The sequence below is a fragment of the Erpetoichthys calabaricus genome, chromosome 6 (assembly GCF_900747795.2).
Source record: "Erpetoichthys calabaricus chromosome 6, fErpCal1.3, whole genome shotgun sequence".
In the NCBI taxonomy this organism is placed as follows: domain Eukaryota; kingdom Metazoa; phylum Chordata; class Cladistia; order Polypteriformes; family Polypteridae; genus Erpetoichthys; species Erpetoichthys calabaricus.
The window spans coordinates 114406473-114433890 of NC_041399.2; the positions used below are offsets into that span (position 1 = coordinate 114406473).

Consider the following 27418-nt stretch of genomic DNA (forward strand, 5'->3'; position numbering starts at 1 on the left):
GGTTATCCTTTTACAGTAAAATATTACTAATGAGATACAAAAAAAGTAAATGGATATGTTCTTTTTCTTTAAGGAGATTAAATATCACTGAAGAAAGAAAAAAAAAAATTAAACAGCCAAATGGGGCTATGCATACGAACTTAAAAGGTTTAAATAAAACAGAAATATATATTTTATTTTTACTTGCTTAACTTGTGGAGGGTGTATCCTGTAGCAAAGCCCTAACTTTTTTCGTGAAAGCCCGTTTCAGTCAATAAGTCTTAAAAAAACGTGTAAAGATATTGACAATAAGCTAAGTCATCTGCAGCAAACTTTTATAAATGAGGGTTTCTGATTTATAGATAGTGCAAACTGTTTCTTCTTCATTGACGTTTTGTCTTGGAGAGCTTTTTTCATTTCATTGAAAATGAAAGCAGCAGCTGCCAAAATATGTAGCTTTCTTATTAATTTTTCAACATTGTGTAAAATAAATGTATAAAGAAACATAAAAGGTTTAAATACTGGTTATCCTTTTACACTAAAATATTACTAAAGAGATACAAAAAAAGTAAAATGGATATGTTCTTTTTCTTTAAGGAGATTAAATATCACTGAAGAAAGAAAAAAAAAAATTAAACAGCCAAATGGGGCTATGCATACGAACTTAAAAGGTTTAAATAAAACAGAAATATATATTTTATTTTTACTTGCTTAACTTGTGGAGGGTGTATCCTGTAGCAAAGCCCTAACTTTTATCGTGAAAGCCCGTTTCAGTAAATAAGTGTTAAAAACAGGTGTAAAGATATTGACAATAAGCTACGCAAACCCAGGAAGACATGGAATCGTTTAAATCAAGTATCATTACATCTTCCTTTCTTAAAGAGAAGTAAGGCAGTACTTATAAGCTTACATATTTATATATAGACATACATATATATATATATATATATCTATATCCAAAGCCGTGCAAGCACACTCTTGAGAATGCAACGTATAGTTGTACAGAAGAAAAGCAATCTTGCCTCAAATGAATGGCAACCTTTTGTAGGTCTATGAAGTTAATTTAAACTTTAGGTTTACACGGTGCTTTCTTTCCGAAGTACCTGCACTCATGAATATGTCTGTATGTGTCAGTCGGTCAAATCCACGCGCTTCGCACCGGCGAAGTACCGCTTTTAAATTTTTATTAAGAAGAAAATAAAACGTTTTGAAATTGAGGGAAAATATACCAATAACAGTTTGTTAAGGATCTGTTTTTTTGTGAAGCTGCCTTTACTCGAGTGATCACTTCGACCTGACTTGGTGGCCAAGTATAAGCGTTACCTGGTAGGTAACCACCCATACAATCAGATTGTGAATCAGACTACGAATGCCGTGAATGTAATTACACACTCACTGCACTTGCTTACGGTAATCGAACCTGGGACGTCAGCGCTAGAGGGGCTTAGCAGCGGTGAAGTATTGCTTTTAAATTTTAATTAAGAACAAAAGAAAACCTCAGAGGTTCGATTCCCGAAAGGGAGTGAAGAGAGTGTCCGGTTACCTACCAGGTAACGCTAATGGTTGGACAGCAAGTGACGTAACATCAGCCACGGTGCCTTCAGTTGTGAGAAGCAGATCATAGAATGATTGAAAATAGTTTTGCATTTACCTTTTTAGTAAAAGGCGAGCTTTTAAGCCTGAGAAATCACCCCGTAAATGCACACGTTTAATTGCACGTGTTAATATGTATGGTTACACAGTATTAAAAGACAGTGAAGAACGTGATTTACCTTTGTTCCCGCGTTTAATAAAAGGCGAGCTTTTAAGCCTGAGAAATCACCCCGTAAATGCACACGTTTAATTGCACGTGTTAATATGTATGCTTACACAGTATTAAAAGACACTCAAAAATTAACGTCATTTACCATCAGCCACGGTGCCTTCAGTTGTGAGAAGCAGATCATAGAATGATTGAAAAGAGTTTTGCATTTACCTTTTTAGTAAAAGGCGAGCTTTAAAGCCTGAGAAATCACCCCGTAAATGCACACGTTTAATTGCACGTGTTAATATGTATGGTTACACAGTATTAAAAGACAGTGAACAACGTCAGTTACCTTTGTTCCCGCGTTTGATAAAAGGCGAGCTTTTAAGCCTGAGAAATCACCCCGTAAATGCACACGTTTAATTGCACATGTGTTAATATGTATGCTTACACAGTATTAAAAGACAGTCAAAAATTAACGTCATTTACCTTCGTTCCCGCGTTTGACTCGTGCTGTAAATCTCTTCCTTGTTTTTAGTTCACATGATTACGTAGGAGGCGTGATGACGCGATACGTGACTCCGCCTCCTCCATTAGAGTATATGGACAAAAAATATGTTCCAGTTATGACCATTACGTGTAGAATTTCGAAATGAAACCTGCCTAACTTTTGTAAGTAAGCTGTAAGGAATGAGCCTGCCAAATTTCAGCCTTCCACCTACACGGGAAGTTCGAGAATTAGTGATGAGTGAGTCAGTCAGTCAGTCAGTGAGTCAGTGAGGGCTTTGCCTTTTATTAATATGTATAGATATATATATATTGTGACAGACGACCGGCTATGGACTCCAGTCATCACCCCCAGGCCGCTAGGAGGAGCCCTCCGGACAGCATATTTGCGCCCCGAGTTCCAGCAGGGACTCATGGACTTTGTAGTGTTTTGACACAGCCCTGCTGGATACCTTGGGGGCCGCCAGGAGTCGCTGTAGGGGGGCTAGTAAGCTCTTGTGTGCCCTATAACCCGGGAGTGCATCCCAGTCACGTGACTGGAAGAAGCGATGTGCTCCCGGGATGAAGAAAAGGACTTCGCCCTGACCCGGAAGGAAAACAGACTTGTGGGTTTGGCTTGGAGCCACTTCCGGGTCAGGGGCTTTAAAAGGACTCTGGGTGAGCCCAGACATTGAGCTGAGCTGGGAGGTAGGGTGGCGACGTGTCTGGGAGAGGAGGATTGGTTATTGTGAGAATAGTTTATTTGTGTATGAGTAGTGTGGTGAGGAGAGTGCTTGGTGCACTGTATTATAATAAAAAGAATTATTATTATACTTTCACCTGGTCCGAAGAGTGGTACCTGAGGGTTCGAGAGGTGGACACGAGCATTAACTGCTACACTGGCGTAGTCGGCAGGAGTCTCTGGCCGTCTGGAGGCAGAGGATCTGCATTAATAATTAAATTCGTTGTGGCAGAGAACCCTAGAAAGGTCCCTCTAGTAACCGCGGAGGTGAAAACTCCACCCGCGACCAAGAGCGCTGCAGCTGAGAACCGTCCTCTACAGCAGGCAAGTATGGGGAAGAAGACTGGGAAGAAGGCTGGAGTTGTCCAGAAGACTTCGGTCCCAGATCCTATGGAGCAGCTGTGGACTTACCTGACGGGCAGTGAGGAAGATCGGGAGCAGTTTAAGGCCACGCAAACCCGAGCAGGGCAGCAGTCGGAACGTTGCCGGATAGCGACTCCCAAAGATTACTACAGGGAGTTGGAGCGTGATCGCCAACGTACCGAGGTATGTGCTGGGGCAATGCCCGAAACGCCGGGAGTATTTGTTTCCTGTTTTGCAGGGGCCTGTCTGCACAAAGCGGACAAAGAACGCGCCCGCCTCACACCTAGACAAGATGGCCGCGAAGAGAAGAAAACAAGCCAGTCTAGGCGTCTGCAGAAAGGGAGTCCATTGGCGGAGAACGACCACGTGACCTTGCGCGATGGATGCCGGGATGGGAAAGTCCTCCTCGGTTCCTTAGGTGAGGACACGTCTTCCCCGACGTGTCTGAGCTCCCGGAAGGGGAAGGGGGCGGCGAGCGAAGCAGCGCCATTAATTAATAAAGAGGGACGGGACGTGACTGTAGTGTCTGCCGGCAATATTAAAAAGGCAGACCGCAGCCAGCCGCAGGAGGCTACCCGTCCCTCTAAAGACTCCATATCCCAGGAGCCCTTGCGCTCATCAGCAGAGCACGTGCCAGGAGTGGACGTGCTCATTGGTTCCCGGTCGGCAGATGACCAAAATAAGGAAGTAGCCTTACTACCGGCCGAGACAAATAACTTAACTGATTATATGATACGGGATCTCGAAGAGATACTCGAGCCCGTACTGGGTTTCTTTCAGGGGATCGAGGACCTGAGGAGACGGTTAGAGGAGCTGGGAGCCACGGTCGAAGCGCCGCTGAGAAAACTACAGGAATACCTTCGGCGGTTAGGCCGTGAAGCCCCGGCCTCGATTAATGCGGCGGTGCAGGTAGGTGCCCTCTGTACCGTATATAATAAGGGGACGCAGTGTGAATCGGCACCGCGTTTAATAAGTTGCGGTTGCCAAAGCGCTGTGTCTCCGACAGTTGAATGTGGCACGATGACGGAGTGGTCGGGTAATTGTCCATTAGAACCGGAACAGCGGTATCAGACGCTGCTCGGGACTAAGGCGGACGTTAAAAGCCCGACCCGCGTGATAAAGGGGTTGCCGTTGGTTAATGAAGAGGCGGGGGAAGCACCGATCGTCCCGGGGCAGCTGAATAGTGCTGTTACCCGGAGCGATACGGTACTAATGACGTCGCCTCCGAATTTATATAGGACAACGGGCGTGCAAACAGCAAAGAGGCTCTCTCTCTTCCATAGAGAGCCTCACGTTGTGCACAAGCCCCAGAGAAAGCAGGAGATCCCCACACAGAAATGCGGGTCTCCTAACAGGGAAAAGACAAGGGCAAAGAGCAGCAAAGCGGCTGTTAACCCCTCCTTGGCGGAGGACAGGGTGGAGCTGACAGAATTCCCGAGGTGCTTCAGGTCTCGGGAAGAGAGGCCACCAGGAGGACGTCGGCGGTGCTACAACTGCCGGCAACCGGGCCACGTATGGCGTAGTTGTCCCCGGAGGACAGGGGAGTGGTGGAACAGCAGATACACCGTTCCCCCAAGGTTCGCCGGGGGGTCTCGACAACAGAGCCACGGTCCGGATAAAGCGTTCTCCTGGAGGAAAACGTCCCTCGCGGGAATCAACACTCCGCCCCACTGGTCGTCGCTAAGGGGGAGGGACTGTGACAGACGACCGGCTATGGACTCCGGTCATCACCCCCAGGCCGCTAGGAGGAGCCCTCCGGACAGCATATTTGCGCCCCGAGTTCCAGCAGGGCCTCATGGACTTTGTAGTGTTTTGACACAGCCCTGCTGGATACCTTGGGGGCCGCCAGGAGTCGCTGTAGGGGGGCTAGTAAGCTCTTGTGTGCCCTATAACCCAGGAGTGCATCCCAGTCACGTGACTGGAAGAAGCGATGTGCTCCCGGGATGAAGAAAAGGACTTCGCCCTGACCCGGAAGGAAAACAGACTTGTGGGTTTGGCTTGGAGCCACTTCCGGGTCAGGGGCTTTAAAAGGACTCTGGGTGAGCCCAGACATTGAGCTGAGCTGGGAGGTAGGGTGGCGACGTGTCTGGGAGAGGAGGATTGGTTATTGTGAGAATAGTTTATTTGTGTATGAGTAGTGTGGTGAGGAGAGTGCTTGGTGCACTGTATTATAATAAAAAGAATTATTATTATACTTTCACCTGGTCCGAAGAGTGGTACCTGAGGGTTCGAGAGGTGGACACGAGCATTAACTGCTACAATATATATATATATATATATATATATATATATATTGATTTATTTCACCTTATACAGTTTTTTGTATTAGAAATTTATTAGTTTTCACATGCCCTTTGGGGTCAGGGCATAGGTTCAGCCATTATACAATGCCCCTGGACCAACTGCAAGTTAAGGGCCTAGCTCAAGAGTAGGATTTCTTTTGGCAGTAATGGGCACATGAACAGGCAACCACACACACACACACACACACACACAGACACACACACACATATATATATATTATATATATCAAAAAATGGGGGAATGTAGTAACTTACAAACAAGAATTTCAATACAACACACATCAACATGCAGTGGCAAAAACTTTTCACAACAGTGAACAGAACCCAAACAAGCAGCACACTGTATGTATACTATTAAAGGGAAACACCCTAAATTACACTGACCTTTTTATCAGTGGTGCAGGAATAGGAAGCTACTGAATGAAATTACAACTACAGCAGAGTTGACAAATAAGTCTCATGCAGACATATATATACTCTAGACCAGGGGTAGGCAACGTCGGTCCTGGAGTGCCACAGTATGTGCAGGTTTTTGTTCCAACCCAGTTCCTTAACGAGAACTCAATTATTGCTGATGAAGCACATATTGCTTAAGTGACATTTTAATGCTTCATTTTAGTGGTCTCGCTTGTTAAGGTTCTCCAACCTTAATTGCTTATTTCAATCTTAAACTGCTGCATTCAGTGTTTTAATTGCTCCTTATTAGCAATAAGATGTAAAAGACAAAGCAGCCAGCAGTTCTCCAGCTAGCTTTTTTCCAATTACATCTGTGTGTGTTCATCATGCACGGTTTGATTTAATAAAACACTTAATAGAAAAATGTGACAGACTGAAAATGATCTGTTTTAGGCTTCAAATCATTTGGATGATATCCTTGGAAAGGAAAAAAATCTACGATATAAAAGCCTTACATTGCACAGACTAACAAGCCATAAAATTAAACGAGGTCTGAGATTGGCAATGATTGGTTTCTAATTAAGCAATTGGGTTGAATGAAAACCTGTAGTCACTGCGGCTCACCAGGACCGACGTTGCCTACCCCTGTTTTACATCTTATTGCTAATAAGGAGCAATTAAAACACTGAATGCAGCAGTTTAAGATTGAAATAAGCAATTAAGGTTGGAGAACCTTAACAAGCGAGACCACTAAAATGAAGCATTAAAATGTCACTTAAGCAATATGTGCTTCATCAGCAATAATTGAGTTCTCGTTAAGGAACTGGGTTGGAACAAAAACCTGCACATACTGTGGCACTCCAGGACCGACGTTGCCTACCCCTGCTCTAGACAATCTATATTAATATTTGGATAGATCTGTGCAGTTTTATAATATAAATTATTTGCTTTTAAAAGCTGCGGTGGGTTGGCACCCTGCCTGGGATTGGTTCCTGCCTTGTGCCCTGTGTTGGCTGGGATTGGCTCCAGCAGACCCCCGTGACCCTGTGTTAGGATTCAGCGGGTTGGAAAATGGATGGATGGATGGATGCTTTTAAAAGTTTTTGGTTAAAATTTACAGAACATTATTATACAAAAAAGCTACATGAAAAATCGGCAAGTAAATGGTAATGTGCATTTTGTTGCATTTACTTAATTTAGCAAACTCTGACTACAAGCAGAGTGCCAGAAGAAGTCAACTGCCTATTGCTAGAATCATTCCACTTAAGATGCCATATCATCTTCTCTTCATCTAACAAATGCAAAACCTCTCCTCAAGAATGTATCTTTTGATGATAGTGGTAGCCAGCTTTTGATGCTGTACTGAAAAGAAAAAAACGCTTGAAATACATGACACTCACATTATCTTGTGGTCTTTGCTGCCATCTAGAGGATAAAATCAAATAGCACACTCCTGGCAACTTGCTGACAATTAAAGGCTTCAGCCTTCTTCCAGTTGTCAACAGTAGCCTTGAAAGTGCCAAGCTAGACTTTAAAGTTAGTCATAGGTCTTGTTGCTATACACGTTTTTGACTAATAAAATTTTAGACCATTCTTGTGCTACTCTTATTAAAAAAGAATATTGTACAAGGAACCATTTTTGAATAATATGCTTGCACTTTTACAGAAACATTACATTTTTTTAAATCCCCCCAATGACATGAAATAATAATGAATCACTACTTGATTAGCAAAATAATTGTTAGTAGCCCATGTTAAAAGAGAAGTAAAATAAAAACAATACCTAATGTCTTTTGAATGTACGGCATTGAAATTGATTACCAATTTCCAGTTATATACTGGTAGCAGTAGAGTGTTGTACTGTGTTAGCCATAGATTGATACAGGAGAAAGTAGGGTCAAATGACACCTTTTATTGGCTAATTAAACAGATTACAAATGCAAGCTTTCGAGGCAGCTAAGGCCCCTTCATCAGTTACTGTATATACTGGTTACTTTTCCCTATTGCCTCCTAACATTATTAAATATTCAGCTGAGCTATTAATTCAGTTAAGTTCTCTTTTGCAAAAAAATTGTTCTTCTTAGGCCATGACCACAAAAATTATCTCTGTATCTCACATTTTCATATTGTTTACAAAAGTATCGCCGTCCACACTAAAACAATTGAAAACACATATGACATAGTCATTCACCTATGAGTTGTAGTAACGCTAATGACCATGGAATTTATCACAAAACTGTAGTGACCAGTAAATTATTTGACTTTTGCGTATGTATGCAGTGTTCAAAATATAAAAAATGAAATTTAGATGCATACAGTTAAGCAACACAGCAAGAACCATGAAAAGCAACTCTTCTATGCTCACTATGTTGGTATATGGCTTTATTCTGTCAAAACTAACCCATCAGGGAATGACATGTTGTAGTATGATCCAAATGAAGTAGACCACATAATAGCACAATCCAATAAGTGTGCTGTTTAAGTTTGCACTTCCAAAAATTTCCGTTTTTTTCACCTCTACATAATACTGAGCCTATGTGTTCAAAAGTATACAGGGTAGGGTAGTGTGGATGAAAGCTGAAAACAAAGACTAATATCTGCATTTTTAAATGAAAATGTAGTAGTGTAGATTGGGCCTTAGTATTTTCAATATCTGCTTTCATATTTCTACCTGTAAGCTTACCACAATATTTTGAACCTTACTTGCCTGTTTGACTTTCCACAGCAAATTAATTTAGCTAACCAATCTTAGTGTCATGTATTAGGCCTTATCTTCACAACTGGGTTACCTGTTGGCAACAAGTTCTGATACAAGTCTCCCAGACCCTTACAGTGTTGTTTTACACTCTCTTTTCCTCTATTCTTGTTTTTAAGTGTAAGCATCAATATATTCCTAAAATAAATCTTATAAATCTGTTTTTCTGTTTTTGCTTTCGCCATTTCTGATCTTCCTCTGTTGACATCTGCAACAGAAAATTTTCTAACCATCTGTAACTCAGCATTAAAAAAATAACTCCTCATAAATATAGACAAACCACCTCTAAGCATCTAGCTAAAATTCTGTGCTACAGTCAATGACACCTTCTGAGGGCGGCACGGTGGCGCAGTGGGTAGCGCTGCTGCCTCGCAGTTGGGAGACCTGGGGACCTGGGTTCGCTTCCTGGGTCCTCCCTGTGTGGAGTTTGCATGTTCTCCCCATGTCTGCGTGGGTTTCCTCCGGGCGCTCCGGTTTCCTCCCACAGTCCAAAGACATGCAGGTTAGGTGGATTGGCGATTCTAAATTGGCCCGTGGGTGTGTTTGTGTGTGTCCTGCGGTGGGTTGGCACCCTGCCCAGGATTGTTTCCTGCCTTGTGCCCTGTGTTGGCTGGGATTGGCTCCAGCAGACCCCCGTGACCCTGTGTTCGGATTCAGCGGGTTGGAAAATGGACGGATGGATGGACACCTTCTGAGTCTGCATTGAAAGGCTGGACTCACTGTGCATGGCCAGGCTTTCTAAAAACATGAAAGTGCTTTCAGTGATGCACTATCTGCTGCCAAAAATGTATATTATGGTAGAGTTGGAGAGTGGCCAAAATAATCCAAGGATATTTTTTCTTTGTATTTAAAAGACAATTTTCATATGTTTTTAGTCAAAGTTATTTTTTCACAATTGTTGCATACATCCATCTACCACTGGAACATATGTGCATAAGTACAGCATTATATAAAATTTAAAGCTTATAATATCAGTCTATGAGGCAAAAAGGTAACCAAAATATGCCCATTTCGAAGTGGCAAAGGTTACAACTTCAGAAAACACACATGTTTGAGGTATGTTGAAACTAAGTTTAAAGTAATTATTTTTATTGGAAATTTGTGTTTGCTTCACTGTTCATAGCCATTGGCATAGGTGGACTTGTCAAATAAAAAATAGCTTATCTGACAGAAATCACAGAACAAATTAAAATCACGTAAGTAAAATAACACAAATTTTAAAATCTAGTGGAGTCACATAAATCATATTTTCAAAAACAATATGAATACTCTCTTTCCAGACAAGTCTGCAATATTCTTGGAGTTGAAGTGAACATAATGTTTATTGATTTTGTCACACATTTGTTAGGATTATAAAAATAAGTTCTACTTAAACACAGTACCTATCCTTTAATAAGCTACTTTAACATTCATCTCTCTCTTTTAGCAATTCTTCACGGGCAAAATACAAAATAGTAATTTTTCTGTGATTAAATTTTAAACCTAAATAATTCCATTAATAGCAGTTCATTATCCTCTTTTCCACTTTATTCTCACGGACACAAAAAGTGGAGCCATACTCTGACCTCAAGCTGTAACTAATTGGAGTTTGATTGTTCACTACTTTTTTAACTGCACAGATATTCACCATCTCTGACTGAAGATGCTAAAGTAAAACATCTAAGCAGTAATTTTGTTGGTGAAGGGGTAACAAAGACCCATCTCTGTCCCTAAATTAGACTGGCTATAATGATTATGTTGTAAAGAAATGCATATATGTGATGCCATAAATTACAGGCATTCAGATAGACAGCTAGATGTGCTTATCCACTAATATCATTGTCCTTATCTATGTGGTCACTAATTGTTGGTTTTATATATTTGCTAAATTTCTTGATTTGATTCAAACAGACTGCAGGAAACTGCTGACTGAATTGTTACTCTCAAATGAGAGCTTACATTAGTCAAAACAACATGCACAGAAGTTACACATCATACATATCCATATGATCAAAACAAATATAAATTACACTTCTCAGAAAGTTTATTCTCAGTTGGATCAATCAAAACTCATCATCAGTGTCACAATCCTCGGGACATGATGTGCTATTTACACCAACATCCCTGTTCTACATACTTTCATAAGAGCGTGAAACACCTCCTGTGCATCCATATGGTACGCCATCTTTGAAAACGAAACGAAAAGCTTACCTCAAAACAAATTAATTATGCCTCAGCCTGCAAAACATTTTTTTATGGTCACAGAAGGTGTTCTCCCTCCCAAACAGTAAGACCAATTATCATAATCTTACAATGTAAATAGAACTCTTTTTGAATGTGAGGGATCACTGTGTTGCAAACGCAACTGCAACTGGGTAATACAATAAGGTTTATAATGCTGCAAAATCAGCTGCAACTGAGTAATGCAATAAGGTCTATTATTTTGTTTAATTCACCCAATTTTAAAAATATATTATCTGACAAGGTGTTCATTGGAAATTCACAATTCCAAGAGTTTTGTCAATGTTTTTGTTGTGTTTCTGTGATACGACCTCACAAAGTTATTTATTGAAACATAAGACAAAGTTCACCCGCTCTTGCCAAGCTTCCTCCTCAAAGCTCTCAACTTCAGAGAGTTAAAAATATCTTGTAGGCAAAATGTAGCTATTTCTGTAAGTCATCCAAGCAGGCGAGTTCAACTAGGTAAAATTAGACCTCCCAATCTGAACAAATTTTTTGAAATTTTATTCCCATGTTTTCTCCATTTCAAGCTTACTATTGTCTTTACCTGTCTACAGTAAATTCAAACTCAAAATTATGAGGGCATTTCTGGGAAAGGTCAAAGGTTCAACATAAGGTGGATAAAAGCAGTCTATCAGAAAGGCAACAGGCTCTACTGATCTCTAAATTTTCATTACAACTTCATCTCAGGCTGATTTTTTTGAAGCCTGTGGTCATCAAACTATTTAGTGTTTATGGCTGCTTGTTTAATCGCCTCAAGAAATTATCTAGCTTGATTTGTTGTACCTTTTTTAAACTCAAAGTTTTTTTTTTCCTCTTTTAATTTGTCTCAGGTTTCAAGTTTAATTATTTTTGGGATTTGTGTTTCTTGCCCTTCAACACTCCTTTTAGTTTTTTATTTTAATATCTCTGTAACATTTTTCCTTTTTGTTGTACATGGAGCCAGTACATCAAATATTCTTTTAAGGGCTTTGGAAATCTAAGAGTTAATAGCAAAGAAATTAGGAATCATGATAGAAATATTACTCCTTCTGTGCAACTGTATAGCTCTCTTCATATCACATTTCTGTTTCGGTGCTGTTTAAGGAAAACATGAAGCAGTTCAGAGGCCTAAATCTTAAAAAAACAAGTCAATTAAAATGAAGGGAAAAAAGTTAACTAAGAAAGAAAAATTTTAACTAAAAGGTTAAAATGAAAACCTGCATCCACAGTAGCACTTCAGGAACAGAGTTGGAGATCCCTTTGTTAGAAAAGTACAACATTTATGAAATAAAAACAGGCCAATGAGCTCAACATAGCTCAATCTCTCTTCACCTAACTCTTTCCAAAGGAGAAAAAAAAAAACATGATGTTAAGCTATTACAGTATTTGTGATTGGGACGATTCCTATATGCTCTATACACCTACCATTTGCAAAAACGAGTGGAAGTCTGACTTTATTTGGTTTAACAGTGGCTGACACCGGAAAAAATATTCTGAACTGGTATTCATAAGCTGCGCTGAGTCAAGAGTAGCTTGTGTAAATCAGGCTGCTGTATGCTCCAAAGTCTTTGCACAATTGATATTTTAAAATCACATCCACCATAATTAGTATGAATAAATGCTCAGTAAATGTATTCTGGAAATGCTCCAAAGACTAGCATCTACAGTATATCTATATTTCACTCACAGGTGATTGCATTTTCTAAAAAATGTCATTTATCCATAACAATTCAAGAACTGCTAAGATACTACATTTTAGCACAAATGTGATTTTTATTTAGTGCAATTGAATCAATCAGTAAATAAAGTAAAAAGCAACTTGAATAACTTATGGTGGCTCAGGGAATGGGAGTTAATATTAATAGTCATCATACAGTGATGATCAATATCACAAATAAATATCATGAATAATCATGAATAATATCTCATGAATAAAACTTTTGATATGGACTGATTTTTTAAAGCAATGTTATTTCCTGAACCACTGTTGCATTTTTAGTATTCTAGCTGTTAATCTAAAATTAAACTGATTTAAAGGAAACTTAGAAATGATGGAGTTAATCACATAACTCAGAAGTGATGCTACCTATTATGAATTTGTACTCAACGGTATATCTGCATTTTATTGTGTTTATTACCTACATAAAATCATCTCATACTTTTCTAACTCATACAAACAGTGGAAAGGGTTGGGGGTAAGTGTGCATTGTAAATATAGGTATTAGATTGCTTTGAGAAAGAGAGCAATGCTATTTCTATTCTATCCCTTAAACCCCAAAAACAGTTAGTGACAACATAACAATATGTTTCATATGTGTATCACTTGGCAATAATATGAAATCTCTGTCAAAGTTCTACCTTAACCTAAGACTACAAAATGTCAACAAAGTTCAGAAGAAATATTTCTATGACCAAACAGTGACCTTTGTGAGGTGGAATGTCAACGGTCTGAATCATGAATTAAAGAGAAAGAAAATACTCTCACACTTAACAAATCTAAATGCCAAGATAGTATTTTTACAAGAGAATCATTTACTAAACAAGGACCAGTTCTGGTTGCAAAGAGAGTGGTCTGGCCAAATTTTTCACTTTAGCTATACAAAGAAAACGAGGTGTGTGGGAATCTTAATACACAGAACTGGCCCATTTGTAGTGTCAGATATGTCATGGTGACAGCCAATTTATCTAATACTAAAATGATTTTGATTAATGTCTATGCACCCAACACGGATGATAGAGCTTTCTTCCAAAATGTATTTGCATCTATCCCTAATGTGAACACTCACAAAATTATAATGGTCAGAGACATTAATTGCAACTGAGATAACATCTAATTCTGTAAAGATAATTACGCAGTTTGTAACGGATCATAACCTATCTGACCCATGGAGGTTCTTAAATCCTAACTTAAGAACATACTTCTTCTTCTCACCCATACATCATTGTTACTCAAGAACTGATTACTTCCTCATAGATAATAATTTTCTGCCCACTATCAAATCTTGTATGTACGATGCTATCGTTATCATTGACCATGTTCCGCTGGTCATGGACTTTAAACGCTCCTACACGCTCATTTTGTAGCTGGCATCTTAACCTCCTGTCATAAGCTGGTGAGAACTGCACAGAATTCATATCAAAGCAAATTAATTATTTTCTTGACAGAAATGCATCTTCAGAGGTCTCAGCAGGTATACTTTGTGAAACTCTGAAGGCATTTTAAGAAGACAGATTATTTCATATCTTTCTCACAAAAATACACTGGAAACCAAGAAGGCATCTGACTTAATCAGTGAAATTACCAGAATAGATCTAGAATACGCCAGGTCTCCAAATGAGGCACTCTATAGGAAAAGACAGGTTTTGAATTCACAATTTAACCTCTTGACTACTAAAGAAACAGAACAGCTTATCTTTAAATTGCAATATCATTATTATGAACACAGAGAGTTTCTTGATTCATTAGAGTTACCACACTTACATACCTTTGGTGCTGCAAAACTGAATAAACCTCTGACATAATTACTAGATGTTGTAAACTCACTTTAAAGTGGTAAAGCAGCCGGCCCTGATATCTACCCTGTGGAATTTTATAAAAATATTCTCAAATAAGTTAGTTCTACTATTATTATTAATGTTTATATAAGCTAAAGATAAAAAAAATCTACCTCAAACTTTTCGCCAAGCATTAATTATCATCTTTCCTAAGAAGAACAAGGACCTACTACATTGTGCATCATACAGACCAATCTCTTTTCTGAATAACGATTTTAAGTTACCAGAAGCATAGCCAGAAGGACTGAGAAAGTGCTTCCTTCTGTAATATCACAAAACCAAACCGGATTTATTAAAGGCATACACTTACAGTAGCTTCTAACCTTCAATGTTTGTTTAATGTAATATATTCACCCATTATATATAACACCCCAGAGATCTTATTATCTTTTGATGCAGAAAAGGCATTTGATATGGTTGAATGGGACTAGCTATTCACCAAATTGCACAAATTTGGGTTCAGACCAAACATATATGCATGGATCAAACTACTTTATACTAGTCCAGAAGCCTCAGTTCATATTAACATTATTTCAGATAACTTCAAACTAGAACAACAAATTGTTGCTGGTACTCAACAACAATTCCCCTTATCATCTTTCCTCTTTACAATCGCCATTGAACCATTGGCTGAATTTTCAGAGAAGGACTTGAACAATACATGCAGATGATATGGTATTATATATATCACATCTACAAAATTCTGTGCCAGTAGTCCTAAAAGAATTAACAGATTTTCAAAAGATATCTGGACGTAAGCGTGCGTTTTCCAGTGAATTCTCTAGCATGCAATATCAGACTGGATACCTTCCCATTTATCTTAGCAGATAATATCTAGGGGTAAATATTACAAGTAAATATAAAGCCCTTTTTCAACAAAATTTTTCTGCCTGCAAGGAAAAAATTAAGACGTGACTAGATGGTCTACCCTCCATCCTACGTTAGCAGGGAGAATCAACACTGTTAAGATGACTGCCTTACCTTAACCTTTCTTGTTTCTATTTGTCTGTTTTATTTCATTCTGTCTGTTATTAGATGCAACTGAGAAGGCAAATTTCATGTTTTCTTGTGTAAACATGACTAAATAAAGAAACCTTAAACCGTATCCTTCCCAAGCTGCTCTTCTTATTTCAAAGTATCACCATATACATTAACAAATCATTTTTTAAGAAATTAGACTCAATCATAACTTCATTTACTTGGAAATCGAAACATCCATGCATCCAAAGGGTGACTCTATGACGACCTAAAGTAGAAGGGGGCATGGCACTACCCAACTTTCAATTTTATTACTGGGCGGCAAATATACAAGCTATAAAGACCTGGGGCCTCATGTATAACGCCATGCGTAGAACTCACACTATAACATGGCGTAAGCACAAAAGTGGGAATGTGCGTACGCACAGAAAAATCCAGATGAACGTAAACTTCCACATTCTTCCGCTACATAAATCCCAATTTGCGTGAAAAGTAACGCACGTGCCTTCTGTCCCGCCCCAACTCCTCCCAGAATTACGCCTCTTTGAATATGCAAATCAATATAAATAGCCCTTAAGCTCAGCCTTCTGTGAAAAGGCAATGGAAAAGGAACGGGGGAAAATACAAGAATTTCAGCGAATACCAAAGGAAGGAGGCAAAGGAAAACTACTATTTGTTGGTTTAAACAGTGGTATAATCAACAAAACGAAGTTGATTGAGTGACAGAATGTCGGAGAAACTCGAAAGCTCAAGTTCACAAAGTCGCACAGTGCCCAAAATAAAAAAGAAGTCACATATCAAAGTCGCTGTGAAAAGGCGAGTCGTAGCCCACCGTCTGAGTGTCATATGAAAGCTTATTAAGGTACAGACAAAAAAAATAGGCACACAGAGGGAAAAAAGCACGAAATGTCAACTTTAATCTTGAAATTTCCTCTTTACTCACATAGTTTAATTTGCCACTAAAGTAGAACATCATAAACTTCATCTTAAAATCGTTTAATTTACTAGTTTCTCAAATCCCATTGTAACTAAAGTAGCACATTAAATGCTTTCTTCTGTATTTGATCTTCTATGTGCTCTATGTTTGTGAATCACTACCTGCTTCTTAAACGGGCTTTCTCTTTCTCTGACAGGACACATAATCCATTACATTCGTGATATTACAGCTCTCTGAATAATTAAAATACTGAGATGTATACGTGATATCTTTATCTTGATGATAGGAATGAAAGCATGTTATTAAACATGGGAACACGGTGGCGCAGTGATTGGCCGTGTCTCATGCAAGAGGCTTGCTGCGCCATGCGCAACCTTCGATGAAATAATTTATTACAGAAGTACTGTCTCTTTCAAACGTACTAACCTCCAATTCCTGTCCTTACTTTTCTTTCTCCAAATACCCAATCGTCACACAATCAGCTCTGTAATAGACGTGAAGCCATTTGTAAGCTTAGAACGCCGATTCTTCAAAACATTTAAGGAACATTGAAATATCTTCATAGTACGTGTTTAATTATTCTATCCGTCTATCCTTCCAGTGTCGCGTCAGCACCAGCAAGAATACAACGCAAGGCAAGAACAATCCCTGAAATAGCTAGCGCTACGGCACCGTGTCCTCACATGTTTAATTATTAACAATACAGATTATTTAAATGAAGTTAAAGTGTTATCTGTATAATATAATCAACATATTTTGCTGCATTTCATCTTAAAAATGATATCGTCATCATATGTAAATACGCGCTTTATAAAGTGGTGCAGGCTGTGCAATATTATAACTGTAGTGCAAGTTTACAGTGGGGTAATTGTACTTATAAATACAAACAGTTCTACAAGGAGCACTTGATGGATTGATTGAGTGAGTTTATAGTTCTTGGGATGAAACTTTTTCTAAACCGTGAAGTCCGTATAGGAAAGTTTTTGAAGTGTTTTGCCGTGGCTGAGGCAGCTTCTGCTTCATGCTGTATACCGATAATTCTCTTTCCAATCAGCTGCTGCTGTGATTCCCCACTCAGATACAGTGATATAAATACTCCGAGTGGTGCAGTGAGAGCAATATCGAAAAAGATGATCTGCTGTGGCAACCCTTAACGGGAGCAGCTGAAAGAAGAAGCAGATTCAGTGAGAGTAACAATGCTAAAGCAGTTATGGTATTTGGAATACTATGGCTAATCCCTGGACCATTATATTGCTGCAGGTTAATTACAATCAGATGCATTACACTAATAAACAATATGCAGTTAGTTTCAGTGTATTTATAAAGCCGCGTCAGGAATGTGGAGCTAAGAAAGAAAGGGTGACCACACAGGAACAGTAGCACTGCTTTGATACTGGGTGCCGCCAGTCTGCAAAACCGAGCGGAGAAATTGCATACGCCAGGGTATGAGGTACCGTAGAAATGTGCGTGGCTTTACGCCAAGTTTAGGTTTTATACATCACGATTTGAGCGTGGAAACATTCGTACGCAACATTTCTGTGCGTACACACCGTTTATACATGAGGCCCCTGGACATTGACACAAATTGATGAATATCCACAAGCTTTGTCTGCAATAGAAATAAAATCTTGCAGTACTTCTTTATATTCTCTGCTCTGTGCCTCAGTTAATACAAACCACAGTCATTACACTAAAAATCCAATTACCTTTCATTTTCTCAGAATATGGAACCAATCTAGGAAGCACTTTAAGACAGAAAAGCTTTTATCTGTTGCACCCCTACATGACAACCACCTGCTTCCACTCCCTCAAACATATACACTATTCAATGTCTGGAAAATTAAGGGATTAATATACCTAGAGACTTGTACATAGATAATGCCTTTTCATCCTACAAGCAATTACGCTTTAAATAAAACTTCTCATCAACACAATTCTTCTACTACTTTCAAGCTAGAAACTTTGCTAAACAGGACCTGCCCAATTTTCCTCACCTTCCAACTTGTTCTATTCCATAAGAATTATTGATCAGTCTTGAAGACTCATATAGCATCTCTACAATTTATAAAAATATTTTAAGTCTCTTACTTTCAAAGACCCCAGATTATATTGTGGAAAGGCTCTGTCACCCACTATCTCAGAAAATGAGTGGAAGGCAGCCATGTACAGAATACACTCAAGCTCTATATGTGCAAAACATTCAGTCATTCAACTTAAAATCTTTTATCGAGAAAATGTATCTCGTTTAAAATTGTCGAAAATGTTTCCAGGGCAAGATTCAACCTGTGAAAGTTGCAATCTACCTCCAGCCTCACTGGGCCACAAGTTCTGGGTGTGCACCAAATTAACAACATTTTGGAAAATCTTTGCATGCCTATAAGGCAGCCTTGGTGTCACAATCACTACCAACCTATTAACAGCTGTGTCTGGTGTATTCCTATACGACCTTAAAGTGGAGAAGGACTAACAAAATGTAATTTCCTTTACTGTACTACTAGCATGTGGACTTATCTTGTTGAACTAGAAGAATCCCTCCCCACTTCTCTTAAGTCAGTGGGTAACTTGAAAGAGGATCTGTTCAAAACTTTTTTTTAAATATGGCAGGATCTAATCAATAACATTTTAGAATAAGCTTCCATTTCAGGGAAAAGGATACCCTAATGTTTTGCTCTTTTTATAGGGTAGCTTTGGTTGCTGGCTCCTCTCTTTCTATTGGGTGGGGGCAAAATTTTGCTTTGATTTGTTAAATTTGTCTTGACTGTAAGAAATGTTATCTGTTTCAAATTAAAATCAATAAAAATATAAACTATGTAGTGACAGATACATGTAGTGAGAAACACAGCGAATGGGCTTCTCTTTTGATTTTGTGCAGTTGCTGTAGAGAAAACATGAGGAATTTGATTTAATGCACACTTCCAAAAATGACAAATATTTTGCAATTGTTAAAATGATATGAACTTTAAGTTTTGTACCTTGTGATGACATGATTACTGCTTTTGAAGAGCTTGTGAATTCTTTTAAACATAAAACAGGTCATATCAATGACCACACAAAACTGTGCATGGAAAAGGAAAAGGAGTGTGTGATTTTTTGTTTGCATATAAATGGTTTAAAAGGAAATTACTTTGCATATTATCTTCTGTGTTATCTGAATGTAATTAGTGAATGGAGCGAGTGGTTCAACCTGTTTGGTGAGTCAATGGTGGCTCTAGACCTTGCAAATTCTACCTTTGATTAAGCACATTAGGGCTACACAATTAATCACGTATTAATCGTGATTATGACTATGGCAGCCTCGATACACTAATCTAGAGAAGTGGTGATTACAGCATTCAGTTTAGCTTCTAGACATGGAGAGAAGAAATGCATATAATGTGATGCAATAAATTGCACAGTACAGTTACCCTTAAATTTATATGGTTTTGTGGTCCCTCTTCATTTGTGTTTTATGTGTATACTGTTTCTCCTCACATTATACGATTTTTAAGCAACATCTATATTTCATTTATACTGTATTATTTTAATAAAAAATAATATCTTTCAAGTACATAAAACTAATCCCACTGGTGGGGTTACTATCTTTCCACATTTTCCTACACGCATTTGTTGCCCCAAAAGCAATAGACTTACTTTCTAGCGCGATTCTGTGCTGCTTGCTGCTGTTGTTGCTGAACTTGCTGAGATGCTGCAGGTCTTTTCCTAGTGGGCTCCATTACAGTGTTTGGCATTCCAGGTCGCACAGAAGGGCTGCCCCCATATGGTGGACCAGGAGGGCCCATGGGAGCCCCTTGATGGGGCATCCGAGCACCAGAAGGCATACCAGGACGCTAAAATAATAGAAAAAAACAATGTATTAGTCCTTCAGTTCTTCATTTAGTTTTTAACTAAATTTCATTTAGACACATTGCAAATCATAGTTTAAGGCTAAATCATATAATCCTCTCCCCATTTAAATGTGAAAACAAATATTGATGTGTTCCAGTTCATCCAAACACCTAATGTGTATATCTTCTCCCTACAGAAAATAACCTACATATCTAAGTATTTAAGTATTAAAATTTCATCTCAGTTCTTCTTCTACTTTCAGTATTGCATTACTACACTCCTCTGTACTGAAAAGAAAGATAATCCATCTAAAAAATTAGGACTTTGTAGGATGCCTTTCCCAATGATTAATTATTTATTTATAGTTAAAGTATTAGAAATAATCTATTTGAAAGACTGTCTGACAACTTTACCTACTCAAAATTTGATAAACTTCTGAGAAAGAATAATTTGTGCATTAGAAAGAATAATTTGTAACATTAAAAAATTCCTGAAATGCTAATATCAGAGTTCTTTTTAAATTGTGCATTTTGACACCCCCCCTCCAAATTTTAATTTCCCTCAGAGTCTCAAACTCCCCCTTTGTTAAACTTAAGGATGATTTCCCCCAATTATAAAAATTCAATTCAAATCCTTTATATAGTAGAATATTAGCCATTTTTAACCATATTTATAGTTTGGTTGAAACCTGTGCGTGTTCACTTTTTGTGTGCATGACGCTGAATGACTGAAAAAGAGGGGGAAAAAAATGAAGAAATTAATATAAAACCACAAAGCATAGATGGTCTATCAGATATAAACCCATAACATTAGTGGTCTGCCAGAACAACTGTATTCACACACTCAGGCCATCCCGAACTTGTAAATTAATCATAGGAGATTTATGGATAAACTCTGTGTTAAAGGGCCTTTGGATAGACAATAGCACTGAAACAACCATATGAATGAATGCTGGCATTGACAGCAAACATATTGTGCTAAATTTAATTACATGTGTAAATAGTAGCTGCACACACAGAAGAGAATGCCTAGTTTTGCTCAGATTACAAGTCTCATACATTTAACTCAACTCAATACAATTACCATCTACTCAATTAGAAGACGATCCAGTGATGTGGTGGAAGGACCATGCATCAAATCTACCTCATCTTCCAAACGTTGCCAGGAATCTTTCATGCATTCCAGCAGCCAGTGTACAATCAGATTAAACTGGACAAAGTATATATGTTGACATTTTTACATTTTAATTTACGATGAAGGAAACAGAATACATATAAGAGTTAAGGTCAGAAGCACTTTGTTTCTTTATTTCTTCATGAAGAAATTCAAATCACTGCTGCTCATTTGATTTGTTCACATTTGTGATCTTTAAAATGTTAGCAGGTGCATATTTGATTGGTTTATGTAGGTATTTTGAAAGCTTTAAAAATCTGGATTTTGCATGTTTACTTGTGGTTATTGCAAAGTGGAAATAAATGCTGTTCATGTACATGTGGATTATTAATGTCTATTTATACCATTTGTCATTAAAAAAACTGGTTTAAGACATTGAAGACAGTGAATTTTTGTTTTTTTAAATGAAAATAGGTTATGCTCTGCTTCAATATTAAATTTATTTTTTAATTACCACATTTTTAACAATACTGTGATAATGCTGAAAACCAAGATAATTACAGACACTATAATTAGGATACACAGTTTCATATTGTCTCATGCTTTATTACCTACCAAATCAAGTTAACTAGCAAAAATGTCTCTGTCCATAACCCAGGCGATGGACTGATACTTACACACAAGCAATGTTTATTAGCCTCTGGAAGGACCATTTATTATGTCTTTTTTAATAGAATCCGTTGTGTCAGCCTCAGGAGGCACTCAGTGAAGTACTACAACTCTCAAGGGGAACTACTATATTTGTGAATTCACCTCAACAAGCTGCCCATCTTCTCTTTGTCCATGCCAAGCTACTGCTTAAGCACAAGAGGCTCGGCCCACCTGCACAAACTTACTGGAATACTTTTGTACAGATTACAGTCACAACAGTATTTATAAATGTTAATGCAAGATAATTCCTTACCTGTGGAATATGCACAAGTATTGTTAAATTAAACTCAAGAGCGAAATTGCTGCTTAGTAAACAATAGGCTTAGCAGCAAAATGTATCTTTTACTTATAAACCTGCTAAGCATGTTAGTCTTGTGATAAACAACTTATGAACATCTGGTACATTTTTGGCTTTTTTTTTTTTTTTTTAAAGATTTGTACTGTGTTTATTATTTGTTGCTGTGTGTCATACAGCTTAAGTTTTGGTAAAGAAAAAAGTACTACATAATTTAAATGGTAATACATAATTTATAATAACACCTCAAGAATTACAAATGTCTAGATGATACACTGAAGAAAAAAAGACACACCTGTATAAATGTAGCAAACGTATACTTTAATAGCAAAAAAGCTGTAGTGCAATTAATAATTTAAAATGATTAAAACCTATAAGTGCATGTGTATTTACATTTAAACAGTGTTTAATTGCCAATACAAATTAACTGATTGTGTGAAAAATGTATTGTTAGAGAAATTATGAAAACTACTTTTTTTTTAATTAAGCCTTGTTTCAGATAGGTACATTACAGAAAAAAAAAACAATATAACAGCTTGCAATTAAGGAGAAGCATTTAATTTTCTTTTATGCCATATGTATTATGTACATATCCATCCATCCATCCATTTTCCAACCTGTTGAATCCGAACATAGGGTCACGGGGGTCTGCTGGAGCCAATCCCAGCCAACACAGGGCACAAGGCAGGAACCAATCCCAGGCAGGGTGCCAACCCACTGCAGGACACACACAAACACACACCAAGCATACACTAGGGCCAATTTAGAATCGCCAATCCACCTAACCAGCATGTATTTGAACTGTGGAAGGAAACCCACGCAGACACGGGGAGAACATGCAAACTCCATGCAGGGAGGACCCGGGAAGCGAACCTAGGTCTCCTAACTGCGAGGCAGCAGCGCTACCACTGCGCCACCATGCCGCCCATTATGTACATATTTTTGTACAAGTTTTACTAGTTAAAGAATGTATTTTAAGGAAATTTTTTTTATTCTAGTAATTTTATTGTCACTGAACAATAAGGCTACAGAATTTCGTTTTGTTAATAAAAAATGATCAGTTAACCCTTGTGGTCTACAATTTAATTATAAAAAATACACTTTCAATAGTATATAAGCCTTTCTATGGTTATGCAGGAACTAAGTATAAAAAGTTTTTAAAATGGATAAAGGAAAAGTGGAATTGGTATCGGAATCGGACAATTAAATAACATGAAATCGGTGATCGCTATTGGCCTTAAAAAACCTGATCAGAGCATCCCCATTAGAAATGGCAAATCTCAGCCTACATATAATTTTACTTTACAAATTTCACAAATTACTTATACTCATTTTTTCAAGACAGTAAAGGTAACTTTAGATTTCAATATTCTGACATTATTCACTTGACTGAGGTTATTAGGTACAAATAATATGACTGGAGTCATTCAGTAAATCAACAATTACTCATTTAAAAATATAGCAGATATGAATGCTATTTTAAAACAGAAAAGATACTGTCAAACCTAAAACACCTCACATAAATAAAACAAAGTGAGTTTTTAAATACCAATATTGCAAATTTAATATACATGTAATTGCAAAGGATAGCACGGTAGTTATTGTGGACACTCCATAGGTTCAGCATCATGGATTTGGATGGATTATGCACATTCTCCCTTTTCCTGCTTGGTTGTCCCCTGAGTGCTCTACTTTTCCACCAACATTCCAAAGGAATTGCAGGCTAGGTGGTCTGTCACTGTGTGACTTAGGGTGTGAGGGTCTGAGGGTTGGTATGTCCTGGCCAGACTGGTGTCCTGTCCAGAGCCGATTCCTGCTTTGTAGTGTGACTTGGATAGTTTTTACCTACGTCACGGTTAGTTTTGCATTCACTTTTCATTTATATGAATGTTCTGAAATTTGCTGAATTCAGCTGTATTCTTCTTTTGTTTTTAAATTGGTGTGGCTGTCATTTTTGTGCAATACCACCCCCATTTTGCATTTTCTGGGTGCTGCCATTGTGAGATTCAGTGAAGCCTATTGTTGATGGCCACACACTGGGTTGCTTCCAAATGGCAATGGAAAGTCACAGACAGTGATGTTTTTACCACACTAATGTTAAGATCAAAAACACTGACTTCCTTAGTTATCCAAGATTGTGTATCAAATATACTGTATATTTGTGTATTGGTTTTAGGTTAGTCTTTAGGATTTAATCATTTTTTACAATGAATTCACAACATAAGGTTTGACTACCCTTTCAATTTTTGGTGCACAAAATATTGATCTCACAGTTTTGATCTTGTGACTATTTTTTTTTTGTTTTTACTTTATCTTTCTTCTCCTGATCCTTTTTTCTCTTGCCCTTATGGAGTGCCATGTTAAGTCAGTCAGTCATTTTCCAACCCGCTATAACACAGGGTTATGGGGGTCTGCTGGAGCCAATCCCAGCCAACACAGGGCACAAGGCAGGAACAAATCCCAGGCAGGGCGCCAGCCCACCGCAGGCCATGTTAAGTGAGTTGAAGAATTATATGTCATTTTAAATGAAAAAAATGCCATGGTTCAAATTTGAAACCAACACTACTACACAGAATATAATCAAATATATAGAAGAAGTAAGTGTTAGAACCAGTATCTTCACATAACTATTCTCATTATTTATAATAACTTTTGACATGTGTTATTTTTAAGTTGAAGGAGTAAAATGATAAATAAAACTATACCCAAATATTTTATATTATGTTAGATAAGAAGTAATACATTGAAATTAAAACACAGAAGTGAGCATTAACAAAAAATACAGGGTCAGCCAAAAAGAAGTACCACATTTCAAACATTTATTCTAACAAAAACGCTACAAGATAAATTAAATTTCACTGTGACACAAGAAAGGGTATACAAAATTGTGTTTTAAAAATGATGGTGGTGGCCATCATTAGCAATACACTCTTCGAGATGATTTCTGAATGCTTGTATGACTCATTCTGCCATTTCAAGGGGAACAGCGGTGATTTCGTAGCGAATAGCATCCTTGAGGGCTTATGGGATTTTGAGGTCAGTATGTGTATACCTTCGACTTGAGATAGCCCTACAAGAAGATATTGCACGGAGCAAAATCATGCAAACGTGAAGGCCACCCGATATCACCACGCAGGGAGATCGGCTTCCCTGGAAACGTCTCCCGCAAAAGTTGCATGGATCTCCACGCCGTATGAGCTGTTGCTCCATCCTGTTGAAACCAGGGATCAACCACATCCATTTCTTCCAGTTGGGGCTGCAAAAGTTCTCTAGCATTTCAACGTAACATTCTGAAGTGACGGTGACTGTTGCTCCCCCCTTCTCAAAAAAAGTAAGGGCCTACAATGCCAAATTCTGCAACAGTGCACCAAACTGTAGCACCCTCACTGTGCAGGGGTCTCTGATAAAATTCATAAGGGTTGGTTTCAGCCCAATAGCGAAAGTTTTGCTTATTTACGCAACCATTCAAATGGAAATGTGCCTTGTCACTGCACATGGCATGATGGCATCTCAATGAATGGTTTCCAGTATGTTCACACACAACTCTCTACGGCTCTCCAAGTCCCTCTCAATAAGTTCCTGCACTACCATCATTTTGTATAGATGGAAATTAAGGTCCTCAAAATCCTCCTCCAAGACATGTTGGAAATGCCTAAGGAAGAAGCATGTTTGCATGCTAAACGTCTAGGAGACTGCAAAATTGGGGCCCTTACAGCTCGGATGTTTTCAGGTGTTTGTACAGTAAGAGGACAGCATGGAGATCTTCTGCTTGTTGTACCCATCTATCTAAATTTAGCCACCCACTGAAGAATTGTTTGGGACACCACCATTAGTAGGATTGCTGAAGTGCGTTCAGAAGGCGTGTTGCGTGATTATGATGGATTTGTTGCTTTTGAAGAACACTTCGACAGGAAAAGCGGACCAAGGCAAGTTGTCGACTGAAAACTACAAGGCATCACCTATCAAAGGACCCCCACCCCAACCCACTCAGTTGCCTCTATCTTGCACAATGACCTTGAGAAATGTGGTGCTTCATTTTGGCTCACCCTGTATATACAGTAAAAGAAAACATAATGAAAATGTAACTGTCTTCATGGAATAGATTTAGTAAAATTATCATAATTTATTAAACTTTCCCTTGCAGTATAAATGATTTTTCAAATGTCTTTACAAAAATCACACTTATTTGTATATTACGAAGTAATCCAACCTTGCACTGATCAATGTTTGGCTGTGTACAGTTACAGAAGACCTCTAGTCTATAATCGGATACTATTTTAATCTAGTACAAAACCTGGGTAGTGAAGATATCAAGAATTTCCATTTGGTGAAAACATTAATTTGTTAATTCATTGGTTATATATCTATCCATTTTCTTCCTAGCTTGTTTAGTTCAGAACAGCAATGACTTATTCTGGCACCACTGAGCACAAGGCATAATGCAACCCTAGATAAGGCACCATCGAAAGGGCACAATGATACACTCATCCACACAGAGACAATTCCAGCACTGTGAGACCCAATACATTCAAAGCAAATACATACCGACATAGTCAAATCTGTCTATAATCTGTATTCCAATATTTATGACTGGGACCAGCTCCTCCTTCTAGTTCTCCTTGCACACATAATCTGCATGTCAGTAAGAGCCCTACTGAAGTTATTCACTATCAATTAAATTATAAAAACACCTGTAATGCATTACAAATAAAGTTGGTTCATTATATTAATAATTCTTTACCTTTTCACCATGGTATATTATTTGACATATATGTCAACATTCCAGCAGACAGCAATTTAACTTCGTAGAGTGGCTCACATAGTCTTACAATCCAGGAGAATTTAAGCACTGCATTCTACTAGGACTCACATATTCATTTCTGAATTCCGAATAAGTATATATTACTGTTTCAATATATAACATTTAACTGAAAATTATGAATGACTCCATTCACTGTAGTCTTGATCTGAATGCTTGTATGCCACATTGAAAGATTTTTAACAGCTACAGTATGGCTTTAGATTTTTTATTTT

The 27418-nt window shown here is 38.1% G+C and overlaps 1 protein-coding gene across 2 annotated transcripts in view; it reads right to left on the reverse strand.

Moving 5' to 3' along the window:
- LOC114653516 (SWI/SNF-related matrix-associated actin-dependent regulator of chromatin subfamily D member 3) overlaps positions 1–27418 on the reverse strand; it is a 481542-nt gene that overhangs the window by 179080 nt on the left and 275044 nt on the right. For both annotated transcript variants that reach the window (XM_028803878.2, XM_028803879.2), the window contains exon 2: positions 20071–20267. In XM_028803878.2, coding sequence (XP_028659711.1) covers positions 20071–20267 — 197 coding nt within the window. The remainder of the gene's footprint in view (positions 1–20070; positions 20268–27418) is intronic.